General features: G+C 42.0%; 1 protein-coding gene across 2 annotated transcripts in view; it reads left to right on the top strand.

Moving 5' to 3' along the window:
* Positions 1 to 19,810, top strand: part of ZNF385A (zinc finger protein 385A) — a 413,082-nt gene that overhangs the window by 187,279 nt on the left and 205,993 nt on the right. For both annotated transcript variants that reach the window (XM_069231020.1, XM_069231019.1), the window contains exon 2: positions 3,560 to 3,702. In XM_069231020.1, coding sequence (XP_069087121.1) covers positions 3,560 to 3,702 — 143 coding nt within the window. The remainder of the gene's footprint in view (positions 1 to 3,559; positions 3,703 to 19,810) is intronic.

Raw genomic sequence — 19,810 nt, 5'->3', positions numbered from 1 at the left:
TCAGTTCTTGTTCCAGTGAGGAGCCAATGCAGTGCTTGCCAATCCAGCTGAATGTGTCTTCAGGTGTGCGACTGAAGGCTAGATGTTCTGCTCTATTTGTACTTCCTGAAGTGTTGATGACGAGTTTGGTAACAGTGCCCAGATAAAGCGATCCTATAGCTATGATGGGAGCAGGTAGGTGATCATCAAGATTGACATGTGGAGTGAAACTTTGTAGGAGAGGCTCCTGCCTTTGCAATCAGTATTTGCTATGTTGAAAAGCATACACACTCTGGTGGCAATGACTCCATTAACATGCAAAGGATGAAAGATTGAGTTGTCTGCATTAAAACACTAGCCAATGACATTTTGGCTCCCCACACCTCTCAACATCATGCGTTAACCCCTTGAGCAGTTCTACTAAAAAAAAAGGGCCCTATTGACTTTAATGAGCATTGCAAGTTTTTTTAACTAAGTTTAAGGGTGTAGCGTATTCAAACATTGAATAGGTGGTCAGACTTACAGAAATGTGCATACATTATTATATAGTTTGTGTTTTAGAACTACATGGATTTGTATTGTAGTTACAGTTTTTTTTTAAAATCATCTGAGGTCAGGATCCCGAATTTTGTATTCTATTGATATTTGTATTCCACTTTCTTACCCTTCATTTGGCCAAAGGCGTTAGGCTGTTGATTGCTAGATGTTGGTGGACCACTGCCATTCAGAATCCGATTGGCGCACTTAAGGGGCTTGCACACAGTAGATGCCGTAATAAAGTTTTCTACGGAGAAGTCTGTTTCGGTAGATTGTCTGCTGGTGACCCTCGGTTTCCAACTGCAACCTTGTCACCTGGTGACAGTGCTGTGTCACAGCATCTCTAGGAGAGAGATGTACCCGGCTGCCGTAGCGCCGGGTTTGCTACAACACTTCTGGCTTGTAGGAATTTATTGTGACTTGCCAGCAACTAGTTTTCCTGTTTGTACATCAATCACTGTATGGGTGTGAGGCCCAGGGCAAATATGGAGCACTAGGAATTATCTACTTTAGATACTGGCCAACTTCATTTTATTCTGTAAGTTGCATGTGTAACCGAGACTGCCATGGTTTCCTTAACCCCCCAGTGATAGCTTTGGTCAAACAGTAAAAGCTTTTACTAATATGCGGTTGCATGTTTGGATCCTGAGACAGTAGAACCATTAGTGACATTGATTGCTATTTAATGATGAACGTGTAATATGATTTTACTACAACAGTAAAAAAGGCTAGATGCCATAGATGACAATGTTTAAAACTCCTTCTAAAGGAGCTTGGATCTCAGACGGGGGCGCGGTCAACCAACCCCCAAGCCCCGGGTTGGTTGACCCCAGCAGGGGAGGGGGTTTGGATGGCCTCTTCTGACGGCAACTCGGCACACAAAGGCTCATAATTAACGCAAACGAGTGGGAAGGTGAGTGAGTGAAAGGAAATATGGATGGGTGGGTTGCTGGATGGATGGATGAGTGAAATGGCGGGTGGATGGTTGGATAGATAGATGGAATGGTGGATGGGTGGGTGCGTAAATGGGTGGATAGACCTGTATGAATGAGTGAGAGGTTAGATGTAAGGATTGATGAGTAAGAGGGAGAAAGAGTGGATGAATAGGTGGATAAATAGATGATGGATGTGTGAAAGGGTGGCTGGACGTTTGGTGAAAGAATGGATGAGTAAATGAAAGGATGGATGTAAGGCTGTATGATTTAAAGAATGGATGAATGAGTAAAAGGGAGGATCGATGGATGGCTGGATGAAAGGGGGGCCGATGAGCGAAAGGGTGAATGAATGGATGGATGATAAGTGAGTGAAAGGATGTGTGGATGAGTGAAAGGATAAATGGATTAATGGATAGATGCGTGAAAGGATGGATGAGTGAAAGGATGTATGTAAAGGTGGGTGAGTGAAAGGGAGGGTAGATGGATGGCTGGATGACAGGGTGGACAGATGGATGAGTGAAAGGATGACTGGATGGATGAATGAGTGAAAGAATGTGCAGTTGGATACGTGAGTGAAAGAATGGACAGGTGAGTGGATGGTTAAATGGATGGATGATGAGTGGAGAAATGAATGAGTCAAAGGATGGATGACTGAGTGAAAAGGTGGATTGATTGATCAGTAAAAGGGAGGATGGATGGATGTATGGAGTGAAAATATGGATGATGAGTGAAGGGTTGGGTGGATGGATGACTGAAAGGGTGGATGATGGATGGGTGGGAAGGGGATGTATAAGTGAAAGTTTGGACTGAGAGAAAGAATGGACATGTTTAATGGATAGGTTTGAAGATAGGTGGATAGGTTTAAATATGGATGGACGGACAGATGAACGGAATGGAGACAGACTGAATGGTGGATGAAAGACTGAATGGATGGCAGAATGTAAAGGCAAAAGGATGGATATCAGCAGGTGGATGGAGGGATGAAAAGATGAATTGATGAATGCTTGGATGGAAGAGACAAGCAAGCTCTTCTAGGGAGGGTCCTGATGACTTGCTTCACTTGCTTGGTGCCATAAGAGCTTTGGTTCAAAATGGGGGGGGGGTATTTTAATTTTCTGACTACTCCCTTGATTTCAGGGGTTCCATGTGTTTACATTGAAGTTTACAGGCAATGCATGTAGGATAAAGGTGGTGGCCCAGTTTAGCAGAACAGTCTTCGTGTTCCATATATTAGGATAGCTAATCAGACTTAAGCTACTGATGACGATCAATGGGAAAATTAGTCCCAGTCATTGGCTGGGGGAGTCAAGGTGTCCGAAGAAAACTATAGACAATAATGTGTGCTACGAAAACTCCTACACCCAATGTTTCAGGAACTATTGGGGACAGTTAAAACCAGGGTGAACTCATGTTCTCATCAGGGTGCAGGGATGAGGAAAACGTAGACCTTCAAATTGTCAAGAAACTGCATGTCTGGCCTTGAGTTTTTACTGGTAGAGTGTGCAGCTAGACCCAAGATTCTCTTGGCACTTGTTGAGACCTGTGGGGTTGGAAGATATTGACTACTGTCCACGATGTAATGAAGATAGCCACAGGTCACAGCAAATTCAGGCGTGGACGGTGACTCCCCAGGGATGAAACAAGATCATCTATGTTTGATGAGTGTCCATGCCTGGAAGCATAAATTCAAAGCTCCTGAAGATATCATATTTGAGAATTCTGAAACAAAATACAATGTAACCACAGAAAAATGATATTTCATAGCTGTGAGAATTCCATAAAGTCAGTGGGAATGAAAGTGACAGCCATGAGTGATGCTGCTATTGAAAGAGAGCGACTGTCACACGAAATGACTGAAATCCACACCAAATGAATGAGACTTGAGGCGTCTGTTTGGAGTGACTCAGCACGACATAGACATCACAAATGTTTTATTTTTACGTGATTTCGTCACACTATAATCACACTTAATTTAAGGATTTGTTTTCTATTTTAAAAGATTCATGATGTAAACATTGGTTCTCCATGTTTCATATGGAACGGTCTGTTGCGGCGTGCTGCTTTGCTGTGATGTCTTTTCACCATAGTGGCTTTTTTGAATCTTGCAGGTGGAATCAACCGAGCAGGTGCATTCCAGACAATGCTCAGGCCTCCGGCGACGCTTTTGCAGCCGCCGCTGGACATTCAGCAGATCCTGTCCTTTCCAATGGAAGCGCAGCCCATGATGGGATTGTTCTCTGGCTTCAACGTGGTAAGGCAAATCTTGAAATGCTGACTGCGTCTGCAACGATCTGTTGCGCTGTGCTGTCCTTCGCTGTACGGGGTGTACCGTGTCGCTATATAGATTCTGCAAGAATAAAATGATTGCATGCAGAAGCGCTGGCCAAAAGAAATGCTGCAGAGCAGTGCACAGAGGCGGCGCTGTAATGAAGTGAATGTGCGCAGGGAATGCTTTAATGTTGTGGCAGTTGAACAAAGCAAATGATGCAATATTTTTGTGAGGGACGCTGGAAGCACTTACTCTTGTGGAAATTTTATGTAGCTGTTTAGAGACTAGACGTACTTGAAAGTGGTGAGTGAGCCCAGGAAGTGATGAAATACAATAATGGACCACAGGAATTGATGTAGTGCCATGTCTGCTGGGCACAGAAAGTCGGGTAATGTTCTATGGGCACAAGGGTAACTCAATAATGTAGCCCACTGGCTTTAGGAAAGTAGTGTTGTAGGGTTATTTATTAGGCATGATCAATGCTAGATGCAAATTCAGCTACCAGACATTTTCCCATATCAAGTTTCCTCCATAAAGCCTACTTTAGCTATGTTTCTTTCTTTCTGTATTCTTTATTTCAGCTTTACGCAATAAAAGAGAAACACATAGATATCTAAAACGATGCACAATACCTAAAATAAAAGATATAGTCATAAAAAGGAAGAATTCAAATACTTGGGTTAGCCTGTATAACTTCTATATAAAAATGCCAATTTATCACCCTAAAAAGTGGCACTAGTATTCACATTAATCCGTTTTGCAAAATGCTGAGTTTGGGAGACAATGAGGACCATCTAATTCCTCTGCGTTAACTTTCAGTTTATATGTATTGTTACCTTACAATGTGTAAGTCTTGTTGCCTACACCAAGATATTATGCTCAGCAGAGTGTTTTCATCTATCTGCGTCTAACCAAACATGTTTACGCTGATACACCACATTGCAAATAAATACTTTCATACTGGAAACACTATGTTTCTCTTAGTATATTTTTTGAGAATTCTATATGCCTTCACGTGCTAAGAAGTCCCTAGATTTCTACATGTGGGAATTAGCCATTTAGCCCTGGCCTTGTTGTACTCTGGACAGAAGAAGGCATGAACTTCAGTTTCTTCAACCAGTCCACAGGACGGGCAGGCCAACTCTTCTTTACTACTTGCACTAGCCTGTTTGTAAATGACTGTGCACAACGGGAGTGTCCTGTATCTAAACACGTAAAGTTTTTTGTCCAAATTTGGTTCAATTTTGTCTAGAAACTCTTCAGCCTTATAAATGTCCTTTAACTCAACAAATCTACTTGTCAATGAGTCCAATGATGATGTAGCTAGAAGAGTACACATTTTATAACCCTTTGAGCACAGTTTGAGTTTGGCTTTGGAGATTTGGGTGCAGGTCCCCCCATGGTAGTCCCAGAGCCTGTCTTTCCCCATGCTTCACAAAGTTTCTCGGATGTATTTGATCCAAGGGAGGTTGCCTGCCCCCTTCATCTGCAGTATCTCTTCCAGACCTTGTCTATATGAGGTTTGCTCCGTGGTTTCCCATACTTGTCTCCAATAGAGTAATGGCCTAATGGTGTTGTGATGTCTCTTTAACTGTGATGCACCTAATAGATCCTTGGGTGCGTCACAGAGAATGAATGTAACCGAGCAACGGCAGAGAAGAACGGAGACAGTAGGAGAGAGCAGATGTCTCGTTGTGGTGACTATTTGTATGTAGCTGTTGAGACCAAATAAAGTCCTTAAAACTCTTTACTATGGCAAGGACATTCCTTAAAATTGGTGACGAGCGGTTGATTTCGACAATCACTTGTGAGCCAACTCCGGTGAGGACCCACTCGAGGCTCTCCGATTCGTCCGGTGAGTTCAGCAGTCTTGAAGTGACATGGAAAGTTGGCGAGTGCACGAACCAGTCAGCACTCGGCAGAGCCTTGGAACGGGCAGCGAATTAAAAATAATTGCATGCAACTCGATTCGCCCTACAGCCGCGAAGATCACCACCCAGATCCCGAGCGTGCTGAAACATCCCTGCCTGAAATAGTTAGAATCCCTGTGGAGGAGATCTCCAAAGGAAATACAGCAACCGGAACACGCGTGCGCCACAGGAACACAACTGGACAATCCTCACAAAACCCTAACATAGAAATAGAAAGTGGACCACAAATAATAAGAGGAGAGGAAACTACCACTAAAATAGAACAAGCATTTTCAATGCAACGGGTCTCGCATTTGTTCGAGTTAGAGTTATTAGGGTTGTAAAGCAAAAAAAAAAGCAACGAGATCGCGCTATGTAAAATGCAGCGCGATTGCGTGGAAAATAAACAGATAAAGTAGTCTGGACTCCAGATTGAAAACATCGAGCCTCGTATGTTTTTGGTACTTTACCGGTGCTGTGTAGATGGGCTTAACACCGGAAAAGGCATGACGTATGCATGCCTTTCACAAATGAAAGCAAGCGGATTTTAAAAGGCGTGCCCACGAACCAATGTAAGTGACTGAAGTGGCATGGGCGTGGTTTCAAGCCCAAAGAGAGATTACAGAATGGACGGAGCACTTTGTGCTAGCCCATAAAAAGGACTACAAAAAAGGAAAATAAGAAAAATAACACAGTGAAGGCAGCATTGAAATAGAAAAAAAGACTACAAATCAGGAAAATAAGAAAGTTAACAAATTGACGAAGGAAAGATCAAACACCACAGCCACAACAATGTAAAGGGAAAAACATAAGATACCTAAATATTTTAATTAGTTATAGTAGTTTATTATTTTGACATACTGTACCATTTCCACATACTTTAACAATGGCAGCAGAAAGCATGCTACCACCTCCACAATTTCTCTCAGATGCAGTAGACCCAATACTACCCTGGAAAAGGTGGAAAAAATGCTTGACTCCTACATAATTGCAATAGGTGGAGAAAAATTCTCTCCAGCAAGAAAACAAGGCGTACTATTACACTATTTGGCGGTTGACGCTCACAATATATATGGAAGTCTTGATGAAATTGCTATTGGAACTGCAGAAGGAGAACCCCGAGACAGTTTTGAAATGTCAATGTTAATGTTGGAGAAACATTTTGGACCAAAAATAAATGTTGTCATGGAAAGACAAATTATTTTCTAGAGTCCAGGGCAAAATGGAGAAAGTTGGAAAGTATATAGCAACACTCAAAAGTCTAGCACGTATTTCTGACTTTGGAGATTTGCCTGAGTCATTAATCGGAGACCAATTAGTACGTTGTACTTATAATCCAAGTGAACAAGAAAAACTTCTTGCAAAAAAATCCAACGTTGAAAGAAGCATTAGATATTGTAGAGGGAATGGACCATACGTCAAATTGGGTTAAAGAAATGCGTGAAAAACCCATTTAACACAAGCAGTCCACAAGTTGCAGTAGAAGAGGATGATTATAATCAAATTAACAAGGTGGGAATAACTGGCATCAAACATACTTTAGTAAAGAAATAAATAAAGTGAAAGTAGTAAAAGATTACAACGAAAATGTAAAAATAAAATGTTATAGATGTGGTAACCCAAATCACTTATCGAGTGGTCCTGCCAGAAATTTAACATGCAATTAAGGTGGAAAGGGGACATATTAAAAAAGTTTGCATGAGTAATAAGGTAAACAACTTTGAAGATCAACCAAATGCCCATCAACATACTATACTATGTGTATCGCAGGATACAACAAATGAAATACACAAGAACATAGATGATCTGGATGTTGGTTGTATAAAAATGCCTGAGTGTCGACTTACAATTGATGGCAGAGAAGTCATCGTTTTGGCAGACTTGGGCTCGACTTGTACTATAATAGGAGACAAAAATTGGAAGCGTATATTTGGAAAAGAAAATATTCAATTGAAGGAACCTGATATTATTCCAGGAGGATATGGAGAAATCAAAATTGACCTTATTGGATATAACATCATTAAAATCCATTTCAAGGGGTGAGAAACAGTAGGAAAAGTTTATGTTGCCAAGACAGGTAACAACTTGTTGGGCTGGTGGCAACAGAAGGATTTGGGTAATATTCTAAACCCTAACGCCACCGATCAAGTCATGCTAATAGAAAAAGTGTGTGGTGGAGAAGATGTACCAAAAGAGTTCCCTCCTGTTTTCTCTGATAAACTTGGAGTTCTCAGAAACTTTAAGCTCAGAAGAATTCTTAAGGGTGGTGTCAAACCTATAGTTCATAAGGTAAAGAAGATACCAAACCTTATGTTGAATCTTTTGGAACAGGAGTTAGACAAACTCAAAGAACTAGATGTCATAGAAGAAATTGAGTCATCAGAATGGTTGTCCCCAGTGGTGCTGGCACCAAAAGATAATGGCACTAAGATACAAATGTGTGTTACCTTGAGAGACTTAAACCAATGTATATGGCAGATCGGTTACCATTGCCTAACATAGCTGAAACATTATCCATGCTTAAAGGAGCGAACATATTCAGTGTTATGGATCTTTCAGAAGCATATCACCAAGTTATGCTACTTAAAGACTCTCGACATCTCACATCTTTTATAACACCAATGGGAGCCTTCAGGTTCAAAAGACTACCTTTTAGTTTAGCGTCAGCAGCTGCATGTTTTCAAAGACTGATGAAAAAGGTTCTCAATTGAGTGGAAAATGTACTGTTTTCCAAGACGACAGTCTAGTATATGGGGAGGATGAAGCAGCTCACGATGTCATCTTAAGGAAAGTATTAGTGAAGTTGAGAGACAGTAGACTCACAGTGAAAAATGAGAAATGCCAATTTAGAGTAAATACTTTAACATATTTAGGACACCTCATTTCAGGAGAAGGCATAAAACTGAAAATGGGTTTGACGTGATCTATTATCAAAGCACCATCTGCTGTTGACAAGGGTGCTTTCTTTGGGTTGGCAGAATATTATTCAAAGTTTGTTCGCAAATTTGCCAGCATTGTCATGCCCTTAAGGATGCTACTTAAAAAATGAAGCAAATTTATATGGTCTGATGAATGTGAAAAAGCGTTTTCAAATGTTAAAGAAGTAATAGGAAACATGCCTAATTTAAACCATTTCGATGTAACTAGAAAAAACATTCTGACCACTGATGCCAGTCTCAGAGGTCTGGGGGCGGTGTTATACCAAATTGACAATGGAGAGGAAAAAGTGATAGCATTTGCATCTCGTTCCCTTAGGGGAGCAGAGGAAAAATATTCCGTCATTGAATAGGAGGCATTGGCGTGTGTATGGGCAATCCATCGTTTTAGATTTTTTTTGTGGGGCCTACCTTTTACTTTGAGATCTGACTACAAACCTTTAGTACACATATTTACTGTAAAGAGTCAGAAAGAGTTACTCCTAGAATTAAAAGGTGGGTGGAGAGTGTATTAGAATTCAATTTCAAAACTGAGTACTTACCAGGACTTAAGAATGCAACAGCGTACTTTCTCTCCAGACTGCCAGTTGTTGGAGATGGTGATTTGGAGAGGACTATTCTATTGATGTGGGTAATGGAATCGGCTTTATGTCAGGAAGAAAGGGATAAGAAAAATAAGAAGGATGTCAATTTAGCAGAAATAAGATGTATGATAATCAGAGGTTGGGCTGAACGGAAAACGTTAGCTGTAGAATTGCAAAAATTCTGGGGAGTGAGAGATGAACTAAGTGTAATTGATGATCAGATTTTCAGAGGAGATCGTATAGTTCCACTAGAAGGGTTAAGACAGAAGATAATGAATCTGGCACACAAGGGACATTTAGGTAGGAATCTCACAAAAGCAAGAATAAGAGAAATATTGGTGGCCAGGTCTTGACAGAGAAGCGGAACATTTTGTAAGAGATTGTTGGTTGTGTGCAATCAGTGATAAAATTAAGGTGGTGGTAAGAACAGCACTGTTTTCCCCTATAGAGGTACCTGACAAACCCTGGTTCAAACTAGGGCTAGACATTGTGGGACCTTTTAATTTGCTGAATATCAGTGAAAGATATGCAATAGTGCTTGTAGATTACAAATCAAAATGGATATCTGCTTGCTGCACTAGTTAAATTACTACTAGAGTTGTTTTAGATTTTTTGAAAGATGTATTTGCTTCTGAAGGAATTCCTAAAATAATCGTCACTGATAATTGTGTTCAGTTTGTTTCTGATGAGTTGAAAACGTTTTTAGGGGTTCTGTCAATTGAACACCAACGCACAGCTTTATATGCCCCTCAAGCCAATGGCCGTGTTGAGAAGATTAATGGACTGTTAAGGGACAGTGCTCAGTTAGCCATATCTAAAGAGGAACTCTCAAGAAGATCTTAAGAGAAAAACTGTGGGCTCATAGAACCACTCATAATATCTTAACAAATGAATCTCCATTCCATTGTATAAGAACACGGGTGGCAGGATCCAAGTTGATTCCCAAAATGGTTGGAATGAAAGAATGAAAAGGAGGGATTAGATAGGAGTAAAGTTCTTATTTACCAAAGGAAGTATAAGGAACGATTTGATGATAAGTATTGGGCTGTTGCCAAGAACTGGAAACAAGGGGAGTTGGTATTCGTGAATAAACCAAGAGAGTCACCTAAGGAGAGTTTAATTTATAGGACCATTTTGAATCAAAGAACTCTAGAAAAATGTGGTGATATTGGAGAATGGGGAGGTATGGTGTATGTCAAGGTTGGCTAAGTTCACTTGGAATGCTAGAATGACAGGAGTCAACCAACAATATATAGATTTGGAGAATAGAAGGGAAACCAGTCATAATTCTGAGACTAATCTTTCACACAAAGAGGTTTGCTTAAAAAGGAAGCCTTTGTACCTCAAAGACTATGGGGGTCATTCTGACCCCGGCGGGCGGCGGGAGCCGCCCGCCTGGAGGGAACCGCCAGAATACCGCTGCGCGGTCAAAAGACCGCCGCAGTTATTCTGGGTTTCCCACTGGGCTTACGGGCGACCGCCAAAAGGCCGCCCGCCAGCCCAGTGGGAAACACCCCTCCATGAGGATGCCGGCTCCAAATGGAGCCGGCGGAGTGGAGGATGTGCGACGGGTGCAGTGGCACCCGTCGCGTATTTCAGTGTCTGCAAAGCAGACACTGAAATACAAAGTGGGGCCCTCTTACGGGGGCCCCTGCAGTGCCCATGCCAATGCAGGGGCCCCCAGGGGCCCCACGACACCCCTCACCGCCATCCTGTTCCTGGCGGGCGGAACCGCCAGGAACAGGATGGCGGTGAGGGGGTCGGAATCCCCATGACAGATTCCCATGGGCAGCGGAAAGTCGGCGGTACACCGCCGGCTTTCTGCTTCTGGCCGCGGCTGTACCGCCGCGGTCAGAATGCCCGGCGGAGCACCGCCAGCCTGTTGGCGGTGCTACCGCCGACCCCGGCGGTAAAAGAATGACCCCCTATGTGTAATGCTTCCACCAATCTCTGAAATTGGTAATGTGTGATTTATGTTGTACTCATCACAGCAATCTATATTTGTATTTACTTATAAAAAAACATTTGGGGGAGTATATAAGTTGTAAAAGAAGTATTATATGTTAGACAATTTAGATAGGAAACAAATTTATATTTCATAGTTAGATGTATACATGATTTGTAGATTATATTAATTTGACCAATTTTTATTAAGGGGAAGATATGTTGTGATGTCTCCTTAACTGTGATGCACCTAATAGATCCTTGGGTGCATCACAGAGATTGAGCGTAACCGAGCAACGGCAGAGAACGGGGACAGTAGGAGAAAGCAGATGTCTCGTTTTGGTAGCTGTTTGTATGTAACTGTTAAGACCAAATAAAGTCCTTGAAACTCTTTACTACAACGAGGACATTTATTAACATTAACAGGCCTATTTCCCTTCTGAAATAGGCCTGACCCCCTATCTAGTCTTAAGGGTACTAATGGCTTACTATCTGGGAGATTCATCAACCGTCTCAGGAAACGATTCTCTGCCAAGGCCAAGGTGTCAACCTTCTTATGAGCCCAAAGCTCTGCCCCAGAAAAAGTGTAGATCCTCAAGCCTGGTGTGAATAGATCTGAATTACTGTAGAAATAGGTTTGAAAAATAACCCCCGGAACACTTTTAACAATGTGTCAATGTGTTGCTCCAGTATAAGTCTGCATTTTTTATTTAAGAATTAGACAACATTAATCACCGGAGGCTGACTTGTGCCAGATTTTCTGTCCTCATCTTCAGTATTTTATTTAGTCCCATTTAGTTTGAGGATTTGTGTATTTATCTCATAAGGATATTTTGAAACTTTGGCACTGATCACAGTCCCATGGGGCAACCCTGCACTACCTGTGTTGAGTTCTAAAAAAACTCTTCCCCTAGAAACACCTTTCTCTTGTAGCATGACAATCCCTTGCACCCAAACCTTAATGTCTCTTCTATGTTTAATGGTTTTAGCATGGGTTCCGAGTTTAGTTATTTTTAGCTAACCAGTCTTGCATCTTGCTGTCCTATAGTAGCTTGGAACGAAAAAATGCAGCGTACTGTGTATTCCCATTCAGCCGTGCAGAACCGTAGATGAAGCCTGCAGAACCGAACCGCTGATACAGATAAGGACTCCATGGCCTGGTACAATATTCCAGGACTACAGAACAAACCACAAGGTTAAAGATAAGGTTTCTGTAGTTTAACACGTTGATCCAGATGTGCCCTAACTGAATGTAATCATGCAGATAAGGATTCCATAGCCTGACATGATAATACAGGTGAGTCCTGAAGAACCGAAATCAAGATTACAGATGACGTCCCCATAGTATGATATTCCAGATGTGGAATGCCCAACTGAACATAATGTTGCAGGTAGTTCTTCCATAGCCTGGATGATACTTGAGATAAGGCCTGAAGAACTGAACACAAAGTTATAGATAATGCCTTTATAGCTACACATCCAGATGTGGACAGCATAACTGAACATGTTACAGGTAATTATTCCATAGCCTGGATGATACCCAAGTTGAGGCCTGAAGAACCGAACACATGGTTACAGATAATGCCTCCATAGCTAGGCACGACCACCCAGCTGCGGTATGCACAACTGAACATAATGTTACAGGTACCGCTACCATAGCCTGGTTGATACTCAAGTTGGCGCCTGAAGAACTGAACACAAGGTTGCATATAAAACCTCTACAGCCTGGCACAGCACTGTACATGTAGAATATATAACCTAGCACAGTGTTACTGATAAGGATTCTAGAGCCTGGCACAAAGCTCCAGGTGTGGTATTAAGAATTTGAAACAATGCTATCGGTTCAGCCTTCAGAACTCCAAATAACACTCCGGATGTAATGCTCAGTAATGGACCAACAGATGAGAACTGGATACTGTCCTCCAACCCAGGCCTCACCGGTGATGTCTATAGAGCAAACAATCTGACTTACTTTGTAACGTTTACTGTTCAAGCTATGGCAACTTCTCTTAAAAGCAAGTTTTACAAGCGCACGTTATTCTGACTCACTGGGACATTTATATGACACCATAAATGTAAACTGTCCAAGAAAATCCAGTTGTTTGTTTAATGCATTCTTCAAAAAGCCCAGATAAATATATCGTAGAACTCAAATGTATACATAAAGAAGATCTGGAGATACCTCTAAAGAGAGGGTCGAATTACAATGAATAAAAAGTAAAAAGAAAGGAGGTAAAAAAATAAGGAGGAAAATGAAAGGGACAGTGGCACACAGAACAAATAAGGATGACTGAAGCTTGGGAAAGAAGTGTGGAAATGAATAAACATGACCAAGCTTGTGAGATACACGAAGGCTAAGCTTAAAAAAAAAGTGTTAGCCACCATGTGAGAGCTACGGGCATTGCCAATGTCTTTTAGCCGTGTTGTTGAGCAGCAAGGCTGCTTTTCTGCATGGCTAAAAATTATTGGTGTGGCATAGAGTAGAGTGGCATAGAGGAGAGTGGAGTAGTGTAGAGTGGAGTAGCATAGGGTAGAGTGGCGTAGCATGGAGTGGCATAGAGCAGAGTGGCATAGCGTAGAGTGGAGTGGCATAGAGTGGCATTGTATGGAGTTGCATAGAGCGGCGTAGAGTATATTAGCGTAGAGTGGGGTGGCGTGGAGTATTGTGAGATGGAATGGTGTAGGGTAGAGTGGCATTGTGTGGACTGGAGTGGTGTAGAATGGATTAGTCTACAATAGAGGGGTGACAGAGTGGTGTGGAGTGCAGAAGAGTAGAGTGGCATAGAGTGCCTTAGAGTGGCATTGTGTGGAGTGTCATAGAGGGGAGTGGTGTCGAGTGGAGTGGCATAGAGTAGAGTGGCATAGAGTGGGGTGAAATGGAGTGGCGTAGAGTGCTGTAAAAAGACATTAAGTGGAGTGGCATAAAGTGGAGTGAAGTAAAGTGGCGTAAAGTAAAGTGGAGTAGTGTAGAGTGGGATTGTGTAGAGTGGAGTTGTGTAGAGTAGTACAATTGTGGGTGTAAGTATCTAAAGCTTCAACAGAGACAGCAGATAGAGTGGAAACAACACAAATAAGAAGCGGTGTGCCTATATTCAGAGTAGGAAAGCACATTTCACGTCCAGGCATAATACCGAAACGTTTCTAAAATAATGCCTTGCAAAAAAGACGAGGAAGAACACATGTACCTGGTCCATGCTCTAGGGAGGAACTAACTCAAAAAAGGAATGGATGCTGTGACTGGGTTGTAAGCCCACTGAATTGTAAGCAATACATCACACAGCACAGCACATGCCGAAAGAAAAAGGCAGCAGAAAAAGAGGTACTCAATTAAAGGGAAACAAGAAAACTCATTCTGCTAGACTCCCTAGAAAGTGTGGTTGCATCCTTTTATTGAATTTTCATTTAGAGTTTCCATAGTGGTGATTTAATTTATAACTTCATAGCAACTTTTCCACTGCTCTTCACCATCTTAGTGCAGTTTTCCCAGTTTTGTGGAGGGCACTGTTGTACCAGGAATTAAAAAATTTGAATGAAGAATTTTACTATCAAAATGTATTTTATGGGACAGTTTTCTTGGAAAATTCACCTTCTAAAAGTATCTCTTCTGCTTTTTCTCTTCTTCACATACTTATTTTTAGCAGGTTATTCAGCCACTTTTGTATGGTCGAGTCACAGCAGAGTGTCAGCTAATGGTAACAGCTTTAGAAAATCAACATAATGTTTATACTTTAGATATAACTTTTGAGAAATAAACAATCTTAAACTTGTTTGCAAAGTTTTAAAAATAACTTTAGTAATTTTTCCGTGTTGCGAATCCCAGTGTTCAAATTGCAACTCCTGGTGTTCGAATTTTTGACACACAACATTGATCGCGGGTGAAAACCCATCTATACATGTCTCTTTGTAAATGTTTCACGCAAGAGTTAAGTATTTATTTACAGTCTAAGGGTGGATCCGAGTATTAGCGCGGCCTTCTTTCATATTTTGTAAAAACAGGATTAAGTGATGTCTCTGAGAGTAAATGTGTACCCATCCACCAATCTAGATTTTCTGCTGCGTTTAAACTTGATTTATTCTTTTCATCTATGAACTGGAATAGCTTTGCGCACTTATGAATTTTGCGATAGATTTGTTTGTCTCTCTTCAGACTGCCAACGATGGAAATGTGAATACAAAAAGGCATCGATGCTTCGAAATAGAAATGCAGCAATGCTGTCCAAGTAAGGCCATGTATGCAGCCCATTGTAATGTGGTTCGGACGAAACGAGACTCGTACTTCCACGGGGCGGAATCAGCACTGAGGCTGCGGATGCTTTGTACTAGCACAGAGAGTCCTGCTACATATCTTGTAGCGCATGATGGCAGCTAAACTGCATATCCTGTGTACCAGCTAGCCATAACGGCACGTGAAACATAATGCAAGACTGTGCATATAGGGACATGTGCAGCGAAAGCGGTGAAAATAAACCATGTGCCCAAAGCCCAGCAAACAAACCGTGAAAAGAGAAACGCGCACCAGCACGGGCCAGCTCCGAAAATAACACAATGGTGAGAGGGCCTTGTTCTGCAGCATAGGCCGCATAGAATACAACTGCAAAATCCTAACCTTGCGTGGTAGCACTACCCAGCAAAAAAGAAACAGTAGTAAGAGCTTTGTGCACTAGAAAAGACCACAACTGTGAGAACAAAACCTTATCCGTGGCACAGACCAGCAAATACAATGTAGCCATGCAAACCAGCACACACCAGCAAAAATACATTCTGAATAGAGACCATTTGTGCACATCCACGGACCATGTGTGAAGAAACTGCAAAAACAGAGCCCTGATCGCCAGCACAGACTTTCAATGAAAAACAACTGTTACAAGTGTTGGCAAAGCCAATAGGTCTGGCACTGGCATCTATATATTGGCTTTACAAATATATATTTTTTTGCTATCGATTTTTTTGTGTGCAAGCACTGTCAGGTAAGCCAATGGCTGAAATGGGCTGACCTTGTGACTCATGCTGTATGCTTTAGTGGGCAAAAGATAGATATGCATAACAATGAAGCAGATCAGTGGTTAAAGAGGGCTGATTGAAAGCCCGTGTAGTTATGCACAGTAATAATAGTGCCACTAACATAAGCAGATTTGTTTTCAAGACAAGTAAGCACTACACCAACCCCTGCCTGGATGATCCAACAGCATAATGACACCAAGACTACTCTGACGCCCACTCCTCCCGTAGAATCCTGCAATGGCCAGCCTTCAAATTCCTAACTTTCTCGAAAGTCCCCAACACACTCTGCTCCCTCTAACCTTTTATGAAGATGTCGTCTTACTCTCATCCTTCATTAACACTCTTTCTGGGGATGCTCTCTCTCATGCCTACTCACTATTGATAACGCCTTCCTCACTCGAGAAATCTTCGCAGAAGCTCTCAAAACCAGCCAGATCTCCCCCCACTAAAGAAACTTGCTTTAGACCCTTATGACCTTGCCAGCTACAGGCCCATCGCTCACATACCATTCATGGACAATTATTGAAAAAGCTATTTATGTTCAAATCCATGATCACATCACTGCTAACCATCCCCGGTAAGTCTAGCTTCAGCTCACGCTTCTGCTTGGAGACCGTTACCTTACACATTGTAGGCAATGGCCTCTTGACTACAGATGAAAATGACCCCTGCTTTCTGATATGGCTGGACCTCTCAGTTACCTCCAACACAGTCAACCATTCGACCCTTGTATGCAGTGTGGAATCTCAAATGTGGTGGGCATAATGCCTTGTTCCATGGTCTCTCAGACTCCTTCTTGGCACCTATTAATAGCATCCTACATGCAGAGGCAAATCGTATCCAGTTCATAAAGAAATATGATCATGTCACACCCAGCCTGATGGAACTTCTTCATCTCCCCTTGCTGGAACACCATCTAGTTGCATCATTCACAAAGCCCTCATGCCCATGAATCCCACTTGCATTACAGACAAGGTTGCCATCTCTAGTTGTGCAGCCAGGACATTATCAGACTGCAGATTAAGAGCATCAAAGAAAAAACACAAGGCAGCAGTTTTTTCCATTTATGCACACATAACCTTTTAAAACCCATCTACTTCTCCTATCACTTGTTGGCTTTATGCTTGTCTTTGAACCAGGCAGTGCCCTTCAGGTACCATTACCACCATCCTCTGAACATTGCTTCCAGAGTTCATGATTAGAGCAGCCTAGTGTTGCTTGCACCCCCTTCCTCTGCATCACACTGGAAGTCATTGGCGAACTAGTCTACCTGTTCTCTTTTTATAATTTATTATTTTGGTATCTTTCTTTTTCTTCCTCTCAGACTCTATATTTTTGTTTCTTCTTTCATCTACTTGTTTTTGTAAATGTTGTATTTGTCTTTATCTATTTCACTATTTGGGCATTGCACCCTTTCTCTGTCTCGCCCTATTATCCACACCCCTCACAATTGCTTTGTTTACCTTTCTATAACCACCACTTCTTACTCCCCTGATATCCTTCGGCCTGCCACCCTATCTCTGTAGATGTTAAAGAAGTGCATTGAAATTGGAGAAACATTTATATAAAGGAAGCACAACAAAAAGCATGTTGTTTTAACTTGTTAGGCTATGTCTTAATAGCAATAATAAAAAAAAATCAGTACTGGCAGAGTGTTACTTGTTGTACCACTACAGATTCCTCGACGCCCTCCCGCGTATTAAGGAATATTATGGAGCCTGTAATAGTGTATCGCTCTGTAATTTTTATTAGACGTGACCAAGGCCATTGGAATTATGCGATTTTGGGGCCACATTTTCGAAGTGATTCCAATTTTACCATGTGACACATAATCCACCATATGCTGCATAATTAGTAAATTCAAACAAAAATATTTTTTCTGTCTGCAGTGGATCAAAAGATGCTACAAATCGCCACTTTTGGTGCTGCAAAATGAGACGTTCTTTGAAAAGATTATGTGGTGACCTTTTAATGGAGGAGTTCTTTATTCAGGGTTAAATGTTGTACTAATAAGGCGAAACTTCTTTCCAGATACTATTAATGTGTGTTTAAGTGATAAAGTAGTAAAATGAGACCGCCATTGAGGAAGTAACTGACAGTTGCTGCGGGCTAGGAGGCCCGAGAGGGAACTTGCTGTCCCAGGAGACATCACACCTTCCAGAGAGGAGGGGCTCCCAGCATTCACCTCCTCGTCAGCTAAACCGAAACCCCCTGGAGTAGCAGTTAACTTGCCAGGTAAATCTACTACCATCATGGGTTACCTAGCAGAGGTTATGGGAGATATTGAAAAGGAAATTTACAGGATTGAGAAGCGACTGCCTATTTGTAATAATGGGCCGCTAGTCACGTCAACACTTGTCCTTACGCACAGTGCCCCTGTAACATCTCCCGGGACTGTCGTAGCAGATGGGACTACCGCTTCTGCACAATCTGCACACATCATGTCAGCTCATACCTCCCCACTTGACCCTAAACTACAACCACCCTCAAAACAAATGAGAACGCTGGGGTCCTCCTGATGTGAAACCGAGAGTAATCAACCAAGTGGGGACATTGTACCATGCAAATCTAGGGCGCCTGTAAAACCTTGCAGATTAACTCACAAGCCTAGAGTACCAAACCTCAGGTCATCATCAGGAGAACTGAAACGTGTGTGCTACGTTTCAAGTATTGAAATCCATGGTCAAGGACTCATTGGACTCTATTGTCCCCAGATTAAGGGATGCAGAAAGTATTACTTCGAGCTGCTTGGGCTTGCTGAAATATCACACTTCCCCTATTCCTGCACAGACATCGTTCACCACTGGACATACTCCTTCTGCGACCCCATCTGCTCCTCTAGAATCTATGGGTGCTCGCCCCATAATGCAATCTAACGTCTGTGTTTGGGGTGAGCAGCACGCAATCAGTAACATGAGTGATGACACTATACCACCTGCTTTGGTTTAAGATAACCAATGCCTTCCTACCTCTTGCCACTTGTCTCAGCCCTCCGCTCACGTTAACTTATACAGCGATGAATTGAGACATCGCAGGGAATGACTGACAGAAAAAAGTTACGTTGAACTTACCTCCTGACGCATCAGCATATGTTGTAATCTTGGCTAATAAACCTATTTTAACCGGATCTGTACCCGAATCTTGGGAATCTTTGTGAAACAAGTCTGTAAATTGGCTGGGCAAAAAGACCAGATGTGTAGGGGCACTGTTTGATGATTTTAAAATGACAGGAACGGTTCAGTGGGTGGGTAAGGCTCCAAAAAGGTTAATGGGTGATTGTGTAGTTCTGTCCTTTAAATCTCCTAGTATATTGCACTCCATCTTGAAAAGAACTCGATCACTCATTGTGCCTCTACACAACATATCAGTCCTCCCACTTGTTTTTTTCTATCATCCACATTCATTTGCTGGCATACAAAACCCTCATGCTAGAGCCCCCATTTCTACCTGTTACCCCCATGCCTTCACCTTTTCGTAATTCCAACCCATAATCGTTTGAAAGAATGGCATCCCTAGATGGGTTGACTGACTCTGCGTAGAACTATATCAGATAGCTACGATGGTGTCACAATAAATGGGGGGTATTTATTATCTCACCCACTAGAGAGCCCTATGACAGCATTAGCTTCACCCCTCTTCCCACTGTTTATAATCTGGCTGACACTCCAGATAATGTTGAGGATGATATGCGCGGAGGGCCTTCTTAACCACCCAT

This window comes from Pleurodeles waltl, chromosome 4_2 (genome assembly GCF_031143425.1).
Source record: "Pleurodeles waltl isolate 20211129_DDA chromosome 4_2, aPleWal1.hap1.20221129, whole genome shotgun sequence".
In the NCBI taxonomy this organism is placed as follows: Eukaryota; Metazoa; Chordata; class Amphibia; order Caudata; family Salamandridae; genus Pleurodeles; species Pleurodeles waltl.
The sequence above is the reverse complement of the archived record's forward strand: the minus strand, read 5'-3'. Positions and strand labels throughout refer to the sequence as shown.